The sequence below is a fragment of the Lagopus leucura genome, unplaced genomic scaffold, assembly GCF_019238085.1.
Source record: "Lagopus leucura isolate 7727_CA_CO unplaced genomic scaffold, USGS_WTPT01 Super-Scaffold_100017, whole genome shotgun sequence".
NCBI classification, from domain to species: Eukaryota; Metazoa; Chordata; class Aves; order Galliformes; family Phasianidae; genus Lagopus; species Lagopus leucura.
In genome coordinates, this window is record NW_024962271.1 from 9,824,556 (window position 1) to 9,840,634 (window position 16,079).

A 16,079-nucleotide genomic window follows, 5' to 3' on the forward strand; every position below is an offset into this window, starting at 1 on the left:
TTTCATGAAGAATTCAACTGATGCAATCCTTTCCTACCATCTTGCCCTCTCTTGGCCATACAGCTGGTATGACCTCTAATTTTAATGATTTATTAACTAAGGAACACATCATTTCTGTGATTAAGTCTCTTAAAGTATACACAGATCAAGATTTATGAGCCAGAAATAAGGAAATCAGACTTCTAGAATCCTTCCCATTTGGGTCTTAAATTCAGAGGTAAGTATTTTAGACAGGCGTTAACTTTGGCAGAATGGATTGTTAGACAATGAGCTAAAGAAAAGTGTCACTAATGATAGTAAGGTTCATTCTAGGCATCAAAAAGCCTCCTTTCAGAGCTGATTCAAAATGAAAAATATCTTGCAAAACACCTCATTCACCTCACATATCATGCCTGAATCAGTTTCCCTGCAGATCATAAGCATGAGAGCCCAATAAACTTACAACTAAGGATACAGAAGGTAAAACACAACAGAAAAGAAGAACACAGCCTTTGGAGCACTCACTGCTCATGCTACCCACTTTTTATGTAAAAAGGATCTCTTCAACTCAGAATTGTTTATGTATTTTTACTCTTCTATCACCTCTCTTCTGCCTTCCAAATTTTCCTGCTTTTTGTCACATCTCCAGAAATGTGGAACTCATGCACTGCTTTCTCCCCTAGTATATATCACAGAAAGCCTACATATATCTCTCCTAGCAGCTTTCACACAGTCGTGCTTAGTTCTTGTTATTCCATTCTTCTCCAGCTCTGCCTAGTTTAACTTTTCTCCCATGCAATATCCAGACAAATTCCCTCAATCACCCCCCCACTTTCCTTCCCTGCCCTTTCTTCTCTCGTGTTGTTCCCCCTACCCCATGTAACATTCTGCTCTTTTCAAGGCACAGCCTTCCTGCCCAGTCACTCTTGTCCCTGCCTCCTCATATCAGGAATGAGCCACCATTGCTCTTTCCTTTGCTAGGCAAGGAAATGCCACTGCAGCTGTAACACTCACTAATAATGAACACTGCATAGCTATGATCCCATAAACTGGGATTAATGTAATTGCTTACACTAACAGCCTCCCAGTGACGTTCTAAAGAAAAGTGACTTTCAGTGTACTTTCACAGGAAATTGAATACTATGTTCTTTTAATAGTAAGAATGCCTGAACGTATACAGAAATTGTCCTTAGAATAAGGCTGCCATCTAGTAGCAGAATAAAGTAAATGCATAGAAATCCCAAGCCAGAATGTAAGCTGTGATCCCACTTGATAGTCTGACATGCTATTATGTAGATACATAAACATAGGAAGTACAGTTCATCAGGAAAAAATAAACAAAGTGGCAGAAAGTAGAAGTTGCAAGATGGTGGTTTCAAGCAGGCAGCTTTCCAGTAAAATCATACACCATTCAATTCACAACATTAATTTGCTCTAGACAGGTTAGCATAGAGGTGGTGCAGAAGTGAGTTAGTGTTTTTACAGATGTGAAATATTTTCTCTTCCTTCAAGTTAATGGGCAAAAAATGCAATATTCCTCAGAGAAGCTTTCTGCTACAAAATGCAATAAAGCAGATTAAATCAGACTGAATCAAAGAAACATTTCAGGGCAGGGCAGGCCCAAAATCTTACACTGAAACCAGTCATCAAAAAAAACTGCATCAATTAGTTCCTGAAGGGTTAAATAATTATTCTTGCTTCTTGGAGAAAACAAGAAGGAAAAAAAAAAGTTTCCAAGTCAGATTCATTAAAAAGACAGGCACAAATACAGTTTGCAATACACAGGATTTTACTCTGTCATCATTTAGCTGTCATTGACTTTATTTTACAGTTTTGTAGACTGAGATGCAATACATTCAACATCAATAATTTACAGTCATTTACTGCTATTTTTAATCCCTTGACCATCTCCAACACAAAGAAAGAGCCCCTGAATCCTGAAATGCACAATTTACAGTTCAAGTGTGGAATATATTCCAATAAATCTATGTCTTATGATATTACAGTTACAGAGATACCAATGCTTTAGGAAGATTCCAAAGTGTCTCATTTATATAGGAAACTGGTTTGTTTCTGATTGGTGGTAAAAGCAAATCTGGACTCCTGCTTTGCAAGATCCATTGTGGCCCACTAGCAAAGAGCTACCCCCACCTTGGGATATTTTCAAAACAACCTGCATCTATCACAGCTTCTGCAAAGAAACTGGAAGCCAGAAAGGAATAAAAATAGCATGATCACAACTGAAAAAGAATTGAGAGCGGAGACCTGATGAAAACAAAAAGAAGTGGTACAGAAATAAAAATTCATCACTCGTTCAAGATTCTCCACTGATGAAGAGAGAAAAGGGCCTTGCACATTTGAGAGGTATTAATGTATTTTTCAGTTCTTAACAGTAAGGCACTAGTCTAAGTGTAGAAATCTTAACATGACATTTAACATCAGCTGCATTCCTCTGACGCAGAGAATCTCTATTACAAGAATGTTCATTCCATATGCAAGAGTAAAAAGAAAGAGGCACCTGTAGGAATGCAGGTTAGAGCACCAGACAGTTGGACATTAGTATTTCCCTTCCTCTCTTAACACAGTAAATCTCATTCTGGCAACAGAAGCAACACAATCCTGACTATATCTTAAGTTTGCAAAATGAGAACTTCCCTTTTGTCATTCTGACTTTTAACTTACCATGCAGACAGCCGTTATGACGCATTATCTCTATCCTTAAGAGTTACTCATTTGTTCTTGCTACTTTTATCTGTGACAGGCTACAGCTCTGGAAAGCAGAAATTTACATGATGAAGGGAAGTAGATCTTGCGTTCACAAATTCTCATTTACTGGAATAAAGATAAATGCAGATTAGTTGTTTAAGTGCTTTTCCACACCCGTACCATTCCCCCATCGTTAAAAAGGACCCCAATTACGACTTAAGAATTAAAAGTCATCCCTTGTGGCTTAATTAACTCAAAGCACAGCTCCTTCCTTTAAACAATAATTAGTAAGCAGTGAGTGCAATAGCCTAGCTTTATTAATGAAATTCTTTGCTACCAACCAAAGATCAGCTCTGTGGCAGAAACTCATTCTCACTATTAAAATAGTGATACTGTAAAGTATGAGTAAGACTGAAAAAATGAGACATTTAAGTGCTCTCCTCTTCTTGGAAAAGCGATAAAAAGCAAGTATGTCAGATCCTACACATGCAACTGCTTCCCACATCTCCTCTTCAGTGTTCTACAGTTTGAAGTTTGTTTGTTTGTTTGTTTTTTTATTTTTTAGAAGAAAAAAATACATATTAATGTCAGAATTTGGGCTCAAATTGCATTATACCATTTTAACACAATGACTATTGTTCAATATCTTTCCCAAACCTATTTCTACCAGAACAGCTCATCACCACACAACAAAAGCTGTTGAGAATTAAATTTAACCAGCATATCCTCATGTTTTGGGAATATCAGTGAGAAGTTGCTAGATGCCAATCTACATCACAGATATCTACTTTCTCTCTCTTCCCATTAAATAATGGGCCAATTAAGAATACAGCCTTAGTACTTACCAATCAGACAAGACAGAAACCTAGCAAACAGCAGTTACAAAACAAGTATTTGCCTTTCCAATCCCAGCAGCCTGACCCCAAAAACTGTATGTGGTTTTTGAAAAGCAACTCTCTGTTGGGGACCTCTTTGTCAAGTTGACAAGCAAAATAGTCACTCGAAATGAAATTGCTTTAGTTTTCTTCCTACTGAATTATATCGTATCTATTAAAAAAAAAAAAAAAAAAAAAAAAAAAAAACAAGAAAAACCAAAGAATACCAGATTTTTAAGAGGATTAAAACCAAAACACTTAAAGTATCACAAATGTACTTAATTTCCAGCTCAATAAAATATTGCAATATCAATTTATTAAAAAGTTAAGTGAACTGTACATATGTAAACTGCAATACAGCCAAAAATCTGAAATATATGATTTTAAAGGAAAATCATTACTTTCTGAAAATATTTAAAATATTGCATTTCTGGCAGCAAATCTACAAGAAGTGCTCTAGCATGGGTGCAGTCTCTCTGAGCATTCGTCTAGTATTTGTCTTCAAGGCATAAAACACTTCTGCTTTCTGATTTCCATAGCACAATCTTGAGAACACTTCCTTTCTCACTTGCAGAGACAGAATGTGATTTCCAAAAACAGCAGCAGAATTTTAACAGGAAATACTACGGTCCTTATTGGCGCAGACAACACGCTTTCCGAGAGTCCATGACACCTTGGAAATATGCTAGTCATTCCGTATATAAATGCATCAGACTGTGCTTACAAGTTACAGAATAAGTCTTTGATTGATAATTTTTCTGTTTATTTCCGCCAAGGCCACTGAAAATACGAAGGCCTTTTCATCTGAAAGGTTAGCATACATGTCAACTTCTTTTTCTTGTTTCTCTGTAGAAGAAAAAAAAAGTCACTATTAGAAGCTTTTTCCATTATCTGAAGTTAAATTAACTACTATGTAACTTACAATATTATAATGCCTACAGGAATTACAAAGAAGTTTGACAAGTCCTGCTTGGGGAGGGACTGAGAGATAAGGAAGGGAGGGAGGCACACAAAGGTGCTAGCAGAGTCACAGAATTAGTCACCCAAAAGCATGACTGAATTTCTATTCTTTAATGACTAAGGAAGAATGAGTCACTAACATTAGATTGATTCCTGGCACAAAACTGAACTCAAGTGTTCCTCAGGTTTACTGGGGTTTGGTTTCCTGGTGGTGATTTTGTTGGTTGGGTTGTTTTGCTGTGTTTGTTTTGCTTTTACAAAAACAGCCCCCATCCTAAAAAACAATGACATTTCACAATATCCTCATTAACTACAACATTTGTACCCTCATTTTACATCTGAGTAACGAAGACATGAACTACAGTGCCCAAGTCCAAACAGCACAAGGATCCCAATTTGCTACGACAATCATTTCTGAACTTTCTGTATTAGAGACTTTCAATTTTATCCCAGATATGGAACAACACTAAAACCTGAGTAAGCAAGGGAAAGCCCTTCAGCTTTCTCTGAAAACACTGTCTTGTTTCAGGGATGCAGACACATAACGGTAAGCAAGGGTGCTTGCTTAACTAACTTACTCCGTAGCACACGCCAAAACTCAGAACACTGCTTTCAAAAATACCACTTATTCTAGATCATGCCTATTTATACTTAAGTTTAGCTAGCCACAGGTATCTTACAACTCAGAGAAAGCAAAAGAAAACAATAAAAAAAGTTTTGTCAGCATAAGACCAGCCTTGCAGACACAGAAGAGAGCAATACACACAAAATATAGTTCTAAAGATTGTTTTTACAGTATCATAGAATCATTTGAGTTCAAAAGGATCTTTAAAGGCCACGTAGTTCTACAGCTTGATGTTCAGAGCTCCATCCAGCCTGACTTTGGGTGTCTCCATGGATGAGGCTCCACCACCTCTCTGGGCAACCTGTGCCAGCACCTCACCACCTTTATTATAAAAAAGTTCTTCCTTACTGCCAATCTAAGTCCTCCTTCTTTTAGTTTGAAACCATTTCCCCTTGTCTTGTCACAGCAGACCCTGCTAAAGAGTCTGTCTTCTTCTTTCTTATAGCTCCTCTTTAGACAATGAAAGCTGCCATCAGACGCCCCGGAGCCTTCTCATCTCAAGGCTGAACAGCCCCAGCTCTCAGCCTATCCCAACAGTAAGGTGTTCCATCCCCTGGATCGTTTTTGTGGCACTCCTCTGGATGCACTCCAACAAGTCTACACCTCTCCTGTACTGAGGACTCCAAATACAGAGATAGTGCTCCACATCAGGTCTCATCAGTACAGAGCAGAGGGGCAGGATCACCTCCCTTGACCCACTAGCCACACTTCTTTTGATGCAGCCCAGGATACAGTTGACTTTCTGTGCACATTGTTGGCTTATGTTTGGCTTGCCATCCACCAGTACCCCCAAGTCCTTTTCAGAAGGGCAGTACTGTATCCTTATATTCCTCAGCTTTTACTGATAGCATGGGTTGCCCCAACCCAGGTGTGAGTCCTTGCTTTTGGCTTTGTTGAACCTCATGAGGTTTCTTGGGCCTGCAGCTCGAGCCCATCTAGGTCCCTGTGGATGGCAACCCATCCCTCAGGCACATCAACTTCACCACACAGCTTGGTGTCATTTGCAAATCTGCTGAGGGTGCACTCGATCCCACTGTCGATGTCGTTGATGAAGATGTTAGAGAGCTCCAGCCCAAGTACTGACTCCTGAGGGACAGCACTTGTCATTGATTCCACTCAGACATTCAGCCATTGACTACCACTCTCTGGTATGATCTCACAGCCAGCTCCTGGCGACTTGGCCAAGCAGATTTCCCAAGATTTCCCTTCCATCCTGCCCCTTCTGGTGTGCGAGCCAGTCCCGAGAAACTTCCACTTCAAAGAATCCATTGAAATCTTTATATCAAATGGTATTGGGGATTAACACGAGTTTGTAAGCTTTATGCATCAAGATCATTTCATTTTTCATCAGCAACTAGTGAAGAACTTGCATCTGGCTGACATTTTGTTATAAGCTATTCATAGGATACCATGGTTTCTACAGACAGCATCAAAACTTTCCACTTCACATTCCTATCTGAAAGTAGTTTTGACTCACTTCTCTATTATTAGCAAAAGACTGTCTTACAAAATCACAATACCATTTATGTAATACATTAAAAATATCAAGTCCTTTCCGTACAACAAAGAGGATACTTAGGTGAAAATACTCAGTCTTTCTAGAATCATTCCTAGATCTTATGCAATGTTCTGGACCCACGGACCTTTAAATTGTCCCCTGTGCATAAACCAAACGTGGACTCTGCTCCCTCATAAATTTTGCATGGATTCAAAATCCAAAGTGCTGAGATTCTAAGAATTCTTTCTATCCGAGACAGCACTACTGCAACCGTGCACCCTGAGTAAACAAACGCACAAATGATAGAATAACAAATTGCAGGGAAGGGAAAACTTTGTTCAAGCTATTTTACTACTTCAGCTGAAACAGTATCAGGGTACTGAAACATAAATATCTGTAATAAGACTCACAGCTGATAAACAGCAAAGCTGTTATGTACATAAGAAGGCAGCCTGCGAACCAGCCCAGCTCTGCACTGCAGCCCCACATAGCAAAATCAGCTTATGCCACAACAGCAGCAAAATCAATAGCAGATTATTATGAAGTATTTTTGTTTACAAAATATACTGCAGATCTTGACCAATAAAAAAACAAACACTGACAATCTTGACAAAAATCAGGCTTTTATTGAGGAGTTCGTATTTCCCAGGGCTATCACATCACTTTGAAACATGACAGAAGCATCTCCTTTGGGTCCCAGCCCTCTACCACATCCCCTCATTCTATGTCATCTTCCTCTCTTTCCCTCCCCAACTCCTTCTTACTGAATCTAGAGGAAAAAGAGATTATTTTAAAAAGCCCTTTTGAATCCCCCATTCCTCTTAATTGATGCTTAATTCTGCAGCTCTAATATGAACCAGTCAGGAAGGAAACAAAAGAACTGGCTGAAGGCGCAGACATAACAGGGGGAAAGCATACTACATATTAAAAGAGTATTAAGCAATCACAGAAGCAAAGCTACAGATGTCTTCAGGAAGGAAATTTTCACAGCTGGGTGGTCTTCAGACAGACAAAATATCTGCCTGCTATTCTAATTTAGGTGTTCTCTGTCCACCCAAAAGGTAATGCAGAAGCCTAACCAAATACCTACAAACTTACAAGCAGTGGCTTTTTTTTCCAGTTTTGATTTTTTTATTTTTATTTTTATTTCTTTGGGGGTTTTTTTGGCAGAAAAAAAAGAGAAAAGGAACACAATCACTGGTGGCAATCAAGCCGTACCCAAAATGTCCCACCAATATATAATCAAAGGAAATAAAGTACTTAATATCTAATTCAAGATAATCCAGAGCCAGCTTCCAAAGAATCAAATAATGATTTGGGCTGCAGGGGACTCTCAAAGGTTATCTGTCCAATCCCTCTTGCCATAGGCAGGGACATCTTTCACAAGGTTAACACTGCTCGAAGTGCTACCCAAGCCAACATCAAACGCTCTCAGTGCGCTGATAGTTGAGCAGGTCACACAAAAATCACCTCAACTGGAGCAGAAGAATTACAGTTGCTTAGTATGCTTCCACATAAAAAAACACTATCAAGCAGCAAGACCAGAAAAGAAAGAATATTTTTTAAATTTTTTAAATCCACCAATTACTCCCCACATAACAGTTCAGCCAATTTTATAAACCACAAAAATGGAAATTTCAGTGTTAATTTGTTTTAGAGAAATCTCTTCTGTTATGAGGAGTGCTCTGCCAAATTCATTTTTATAGACATTGCAGCCGATTATTGACTATTTTTTTTACTTGTACGTTAACCAGAAGTAGGAAAGATCATACGCCCACTTATTCCTAGCTAATTAAGTGTGTTGTACTAGGGATGAGCTAATGTATTTCAAGGAGGCACAGACTCAAGCTCTGCTGCTGTTTCTTCTTTGACCTCTTCTGCAGAGCTGGTGCAGTAGTCACAGCTCCATTAAAGATCAAGTAGATGAAGGCAATCTTCTTAAGTGACACGTGACAATAACAACAAAAACCCCACACATGCATGCATCTGCATTCTTACATAAAGGCCTCACTACATCTATATTTCTCATTTTCCATCTCAGAGCACTGGTATATTCTCACACACTCCACAGTATGCAGCAAGAGGTCAAAAATGTTTGGCCTAGTTTTCTAGATATTCCTCATGCTTTCAAATTATTGCTTTTAAGACACTACAAAACATGCATGCAGAATGGATTTCCTCTTTTGATTGCTTAGATTGCTTTCCTCTCTTTCATGGGATATGAAAAAAAACAACTTACTCTCAGAAGGCAACTCAAAAAGCTTGCAGAATTTTCAAACCAAAGCTGTGCATGAATTGGACTCTCGGAAAAGTGTCTAGAAATGATCCTACAGGTGCACGTAGACAGAGTTCAGTTCAGATCAATAATAAACAGGGAAGCTTCAAATTCTGTGAAGGTGCAGACATCAGCAAGCCACAAGCAACAACAATAGCAAATGTAATACCAACAGGTTCAAAGATGGAAGTCTTAAGTGATAGCCACATGCTTGAAGGACTCCAGAATCACTCCAGTGCACACAGAAGTCTCTTGTATAAAGATTAAAAACAGTGGGCATCTTAATAAGTAAGGAGGCATTCTTTCCTGGGAGATATTATGTAAAAACCTGGAATCAAGTCACTGTGATGATATATAAATCATACAATGACTTTAACACGCCCTTTCTGCTTTGGGCTTCCTAAAGAGCCTCAAGTTGTGTTTTGCTTTTTTTTTTTAAGCAATGTTGTCACCTCATCACTCTGACAACAGCGACCATCTTGTTTGTTCTTGTGATCTAGAATAGTGGATCACAAAAAAAACAAAAAAACACTAAGCATTACAATTCCAGGGCTTTCAATCTACATGATAAAACTGGGTATGGTGACTAAAAAATACTGATTTAATTACTAGGAATTCCTTCCAATCAAGCACCAAAACTTCATAAAACCAAATTCCCTTCCCCATATTACATGTGGTACTGACTGACCTAGCCCAGTTACTCTAAAGAATGCTATAGAAGTTTACTGATAGTAATGGTAAAAAAAATCTTAACAGAAACAGAACCCAGTGAATACTTCTCCAGTTCTCATACCTCTTTCTTCCTCGTGCTTTTTGGCTGAGGCACTCTTAGGTCTTCCTCTTCCTCGTCTGCTATGATCTGAATGGCTGTTAGACCTCGATCTCTTTCGGTTTTCTAAGTCTTTATTTACCGCAGAATTTATCTTCTCTCGCTTAACTCTCTCTGTCCGTCTCCTTTTGGCCTCACTCTTGTTTTCTGTGCAAATGAATAGAGATGATGTGATCTGCAATAGTCCTCATCTTTGCTCATAACTTACTCTCAGCACTCACCCATCCAACTTTTTTTCCTTTACTTCTCCTCACAACAGTCACAGGTCTAATTCATTACATCCATGCAGAAATTAAGGTGTCAGATGCAAAATTACACTATACTTCTTGATTACATGGATTGAGCTTTTAATTCATTCAAATATAAATGACATTTGGTAACATATGACATTCACTAGAACACCAGTTCTTAGCTTCCCATTACAAGATATGGGAAAAAAACTCTCCAGAACACAGTCATCAAGACACTACATACATTTTCATTATTGAAGAATAAGTTAAAAATGTATGATTTATCACATAGCTGACCTATAGTAAAGTACTTCTGATACAAATACTGAAATTGTTCCCACTGCTCAGACAAGAGATACTGATTCAAGGATGCTATCGTTACATGTCATTACTCAGCCACCAAACCCCCACCATCACTCCCCCACCAACCTCAGCCTAAGACCAAGTCTCATTTCACTTGATGCTGAACAGGTGTATCACCTTCCTACACATCAAAGGGCATTTACATGAGTTTCACTGAAAAGTTAAGTACAGATTAGTGAGCTTGAGTAGTGAAAATAGTACGCAACCACCACAAGCTATTCAATGCAAACTGGTTGAACATTTGCAAGGCTGCAGCTCCATTTTGCAGTAACTACATGGTAAAAAAAGTTGCAGTTCCATTTATGAGCAAAATCTTCCTGGGGAATCAACTTCCTTCTGATTCTATCACCTCATTTACATAGACAGGCTACTTACAGACTGGACAGCACATTAACCTGTCATTGATCTTAATTCAAAAGCTGTATTTCACACATACAAAGCCGAATTATGCAGGAGCTTTGCTCTATCAAACTATGGCCATCAACTTAATTTGGTAACTTGTATTTAAAACAACTGGGGAGCGGGAGAGAAAAATCATCAGCCCTTCCAGACAGTAGCACAGATTGCATTACCTGTTCCATACTGTAATCTAGCATATAATCATATAATTCCTACTAGCTTTTGAACTACAAGGGCCCTTCAGAATATCAATACAAAAATACCAAGTTCTTAGGTTCAGTTTTGTAGACTTCTTGGATAATTTAGAAAAAAAAAAGTATACATCAATATTAAAAACAAAATTCCTCAACAGGTGTTTGATCTCACTAATTCCTACTAGGACTTGAGGAAGTGATAAAAATTGGACACAAGGAGAATGTTAATCATGATAGAATGCATACTCAACCAATGTTTCAGCATGCACTTCAAAAACAAAAGAAATTGGATTGGACACAAAATGGACTTTTAAGATTTAACCATGCAGAAAGAAGCAAGATGTACCTGGTTTTAAATTAGACGTCACCACATTTATGCAGTGCCATTCTAGTGCTCGTGAGTAAGCAAAACTCAGTGTAACTTAAAGAAAAAACAGTTACTTTCAGAAACCCCAGCTTCAATCAGCATGCACTCTGAAATCGGATCCCTTTGACGTATGCAGACGTTTATTTTCAAAACATTAACAGAAAGCTTTCTGTAAGGGATTGTTTTGCATAGTGACTAATGTGAGCAGCTAAGTGTACACAGAATAAATGCCAATACTGCAAGTATAAAGGATGTAAAACCAAAACCACCACATTTTCCCCATTAAAACTGAAGAAAAACTACTACATTAAGATTACTGTGCACAAATTCAAAGGAAAGTGAACTGACAGCAGCCAGTTTGCATAGATGCACAAAACACTGCTCTTTGCTTCCAAGAAATAAAGCACAAGAGCTATTATTACATTCTTCCATATCTTTGTAAGTATTACCTGTAATGGGTGGCGATCTCTCTGCACGTTTAGCATGCAAGAGTTTTCGACTAATAAATATGTAGCCACAGGGACACGATTTACATGCAACAGGAACCTGAGAGAGCAAAAGAAAAGTATTTCAGAACATTTTGAATTATGACCAAATTCCTATATATGATGAAAAAAAACCCCACACAACAGTATCTTGCATTACATCCCCACAGAGCTACCTCTTCATATTCAGTTTTTATTGAAAAACTACAGTCTAGACCATCACATATTATATTTGAAAGTAGTCAAACCAGGTTCTGCTGTTAATCACCCACTAAGCCTTCTCTTCATGCAGTTGTCATGCAGAAAACAAGCACAGAACACAACACTGCCATGTGTTGTACAATGAGCCCTTTTCCCCAAGCTGGCAGGAAGGGGTGAGGAAAAGTGAGGGCATCAAACCAGGGATGAATTAGAATAGAAGCACGTTTTCTTTTGGAGCTCACAATTATCCCCAGCCATAGCAGTAAGCCACTCCCAGCATTCCTTCCCTCACTTATTAAACAAAAACAAAATACGGGGAGGGGGGGAAGGGGAAAGAAAGCGTAAGTTAAAATCATCAGTGCATTTAGAACACATCCACCCTCAGAAACAATCAAAACCAACCCCTTCATCAGCACAGCAGCTTAGCATGAGAGGCACAACAGAGCCTGAAGTGAAACACATGCGTTCCTACCACACGTCCACAGGGCTGCTAACAAGGTCGGGGAGCTTCAGAAGGACCAGTTAACCCAAAACACACGTAACTTGCCACAGCTCGCCCAAAGCTGGCTGCAGACAGAGCCTGAGAAGCCACAGAGCTTCCCTCAGCCAGCAGAGCAGCCCAGAGCAGCGCACTGCCACAGGCAATTTGAACCAAGGTGCAAGAATTTGGAAATGCTGTGCTTACAAGAAATATGACCAAAATTTACTCTGAACAATTTAAAAAGGCAATGCTGATAAACAACCTCATTTGTTATTTGTCATCTTCACCTAAAGCCAAGGTCTTTCAAGATGTTTTAAAATAGTACAGAATACCCCATCTAACCTTGATTAGGTTTAAGGCTGAAAACGCAAATTAAAGCAACCATAAAAATTTGGAATAGACTTAAATAACACCATAAAAAACAAACCACGTTGAAGCAGGAGAGTGGGGAAAAGAAGCAGGAAGTAACTTCCCAAGTTAAGACAGTTTGCCAGCATTCACTGAAACTGCAAGGAGTACAGACTGACCACCGTCTGCTGAATTTTACCAGACATGCATATGAAGGTTTCCAGTATTCAACTGGCTAAGACACAAATGTGAAAGCAGTGCATTAATTTTAAAGAGGAACTTGTTAGGCAGAATAAATAAGCATTCTGCTTCCTTCAGCACATCTCAACTCCTGAACATCATCTCAGGATGAGTAACTGAGTGAGTTGATGCAGCCCAGGTAACTACAGACATGGTTACTCCCTTTAATGGGAACACTGACATTAAAAACAATCTAATCAAGCTTTACTTAACCCTAAAATCAAAGTTAGCAGGCTTATGTGCGCTCTTATCCCACTGTTCACGTCTCAAGAGGAGAGTATAGAAACACTACTCAGCAGACACTTCATCTGCATTGTTCAGGTTTGTTTACATTATGAACCCACATTTGAACACCTAGATCACTCCAATAATTACCTCCCTTGGCGCTGCCAAAATTATAAATAAATAAATCACCGCTGGTGGAGGACAACCAATAGGAACTAGAGGAAACACAATGTTTTTTTCCCAATTAACTTCATAGTGTTTGACAGAGCAATATTGTTATAGGTTAGGCATGTAGGTGGGACTAATGTTTGGGGACAGGAGCACGTGGGAAGGGGCTTATTCACCCAAGGCTCTCAATTATCCTCCGAAAATTACTTACTACACAAACCATCCCCCAGCAATCATTGAGGCAGCACAGTCCTGCAAATGCTATTTGAGTCTGCTCAATGTTTTTCTAACCAAAACAAATTGAGTTTCTCATACAAGAAAGATCACTCAAAGGTAAATTAAGGTTAATTGTTTCCAATAAATGACCACAAGGATTTCAGGCTTCCTCGTTTACTGGGGCTGTGAAAATACAATCAAAACTCTGTAACAGAAAAAGCAACACAATAAAAACCAAAGATACTAAATGGCAATTACATATCATCTAAATGTCAGGAAAAAAAAAGTTTAAAAGCCTAAGAAACATTACTCAGCATTATACTGTAATATCTGTGGCTGTCTAAGTGTTTCCCCATATATCACTTGTAACACACAAAGCCCTTGTTTATGCAAGAAATGCTGGTACAAGACATGGCCACCAAGGGGCCTTCCCACCACGCAGAGGGCTGATGAGCTGCGCTGGGGCAAAGCACCTCACTTCCAAGAGAAGCTTTAAAGACCCAGGCATTGTGAGGCAAGGTTTTAGCTTCTGGTCTTGGAAAGCAAGGCCTGATGAGTAATTCTTGTGCCAGGCCAAGACGCACATAATTCCTTGCCAGCCATGGAAGACCTGTTAATAACATGTCTGTGCTCACATGCACATCATCTGGTTTAGTTCTAAGGAGCGGAACAAAGTTCCAGCATCAGCTTTAAAAGTCTGTAATATTATTTGCCCTTCCTAGTATTGGTAGTTTGTCATTTACATTAAATTAAATGAACAAAACAAAAAACACCTATCTCATACTCAACTTCTCACTCATTTCCATTTCTTCTTTCACCGACCTAATATCAGAACTTGGCACATAGCTTCCTTTTCTCAGAAACAGCACTGCAGTGACGTACTCGACATGTGAGCAGCTGCAGTGGTTCATGCATTGCTTAAAACATGAAAGGGTGCCCCACGCAGCGTAACGCCTGCAGCTGCTCCGGGATGCAAAGGAACATTACAGAAACCATGCAAGTCAGAACAAGTGATTTTTTCAGAATTTGTTCAGCAAGCAGTGTGAGAGCTTTTTGTTTTAGGTTTTAACTGAAAATGGGATACCGGTCATGTTCCAGGATCAAACAGAAATGTGTTTCCCATAATTACATGGGAAAGCCTTCTCCCCTACCCGAGCCCCACGGCAGCCTTCTGCAGCGCTGTGCTATTGTTCCAGCACGGCTGAAATGAGCCGGCCTGCTTTTATGAGTAACATCATCACCAGTAGGAAGTGGACGTGAAGGCAAACATATAATATGCCAACAGCCCAACTGCTGCTCACGCTGAAGCACAATAATTGCACTTTGTATGCTGAGCACAACTGCGGTGGGAGCAAACAACACTGCACACACGTTGGGACCACACGGGAGGAATTACAGCAAAGCTCCCAGTTTTGCTCCTTCTAAACTGCTCCATGAGAAAGCAGCACAGTGAGCGATCCTGACCGGCCCCAGGCACGCGAGTCATGCTGGGGACGGGCTGCACTGTATAAATTACAAAGTTAATTGTATTTTGATATATTTTGTCGTTACTAAACAATACCAATGCCTAAGCAACGCTGCATGTCACAGAATCCTTTGGCATAAGCTAACTATCACAGCAAGAGAAGCACGGTACACACAACCGGCGACTGCAAAGGCAACAACTCCGTGCTTCATACAAACGCTGCTATAAACGGTGCAGATCTTCCTCCTTTCTGAAAACCAAGCAGCTCAGCCAGCAGCTTCTGGCGTTACCGCCACAAACGCGTATTCTACAGCACGTACATCGAGAGACAGCCACGGGCGAGAGGAGCTGACAGAAAACAGGAAGAGCGGCGGGGCTCAGCGGGAAGCCCCTGCACGGGCAGCGGCCGCGCTGCACGCCGAGGCGCGGGGCCGGGGGCACCGAAGCGGCATCGAAGCCCCGCACACCCGCGGCTCGCCCCGCTCTCAGCCACAGCCCCAGCGGCAGCGCTGCCGTGCCAGCCAGGCGGCGGCGAGCGCCGAGTACACGGGCACTGAGGGCAAAGCGGCCGGGCGCCAGGCGTGGGACGGCTGACAGGACGGGACAGGACGGGACAGGGCGGCTCCCGCGCCGCGCCACGCCCCGCCTCACCTGCTGGTCGCACTCCGGGCACGACTTGGTGGCCATCTTCACTTTCTTGGCCCTGCTCGACGACATGCTCGCTACTGATGCTGCTCTGCTGCTGCCGCCGGAGCGCCGCCGCCCCGCCCCTTGGCGGCCGAGGAGGGCGGGAGGAGAGGAAGGCGGGGGCGCGGCGCCGGCCGGGAGCGCGCAGCAACGGCAGCGAGCGCGGCCTCCCCGGGGCCTGGCCCGGCCCGGCGCCCACAAAGGAGCCGCTCCACCTCCCCGACACCGCCGTTGAAGCCCGGCCCACCCGGCGGCAACCGAGG

General features: G+C 40.8%; 2 protein-coding genes across 5 annotated transcripts in view; both read right to left on the reverse strand.

Annotated features, from left to right (window-relative positions):
* The window catches only part of MYLK3 (myosin light chain kinase 3), a 37,872-nt gene extending 35,122 nt beyond the window's left edge, over window positions 1-2,750 (reverse strand). Inside the window, exon 1 of the mRNA XM_042876883.1 lies at window positions 2,662-2,750. The gene's annotated coding sequence lies outside the window, so the exon portion shown is untranslated. The remainder of the gene's footprint in view (window positions 1-2,661) is intronic.
* Window positions 1,780-15,923, reverse strand: CUNH16orf87 (chromosome unknown C16orf87 homolog). Of its 4 annotated transcripts, none has more exons than XM_042876888.1 (4): window positions 15,781-15,919; window positions 11,750-11,846; window positions 9,712-9,894; window positions 1,780-4,406 (listed from the first exon to the last, which is right to left on the reverse strand). In XM_042876888.1, exons 1-4 carry the CDS (start codon window positions 15,844-15,846, stop codon window positions 4,288-4,290), a joined length of 465 nt encoding a protein of 154 aa, XP_042732822.1. In that variant the 5' UTR covers window positions 15,847-15,919; the 3' UTR covers window positions 1,780-4,287. The 4 variants fall into 4 exon arrangements, with proteins under 4 accessions (XP_042732822.1, XP_042732825.1, XP_042732824.1 ...); XM_042876891.1 differs by lacking the exon at window positions 1,780-4,406 and adding an exon at window positions 8,300-9,031 and having other exon boundaries at window positions 15,781-15,922; XM_042876890.1 differs by lacking the exon at window positions 1,780-4,406 and adding an exon at window positions 9,096-9,169 and having other exon boundaries at window positions 15,781-15,922.
* Between the last annotated feature and the right edge of the window lie 156 nt (window positions 15,924-16,079).

Coding starts and splice junctions, on each gene's coding strand:
- CUNH16orf87 (XM_042876888.1), bottom strand. CDS start 15,846: ATGTCGTCGAGCAGGGCCAAGAAAGTGAAGATGGCCACCAAGTCGTGC. Junction 11,847..15,780: donor GCCCGGAGTGCGACCAGCAG/GTGAGGCGGGGC, acceptor TTGCTCTCTCAG/GTTCCTGTTGCATGTAAATC. Junction 4,407..9,711: donor AAAGCACGAGGAAGAAAGAG/GTATGAGAACTG, acceptor TTTCTTCTACAG/AGAAACAAGAAAAAGAAGTT.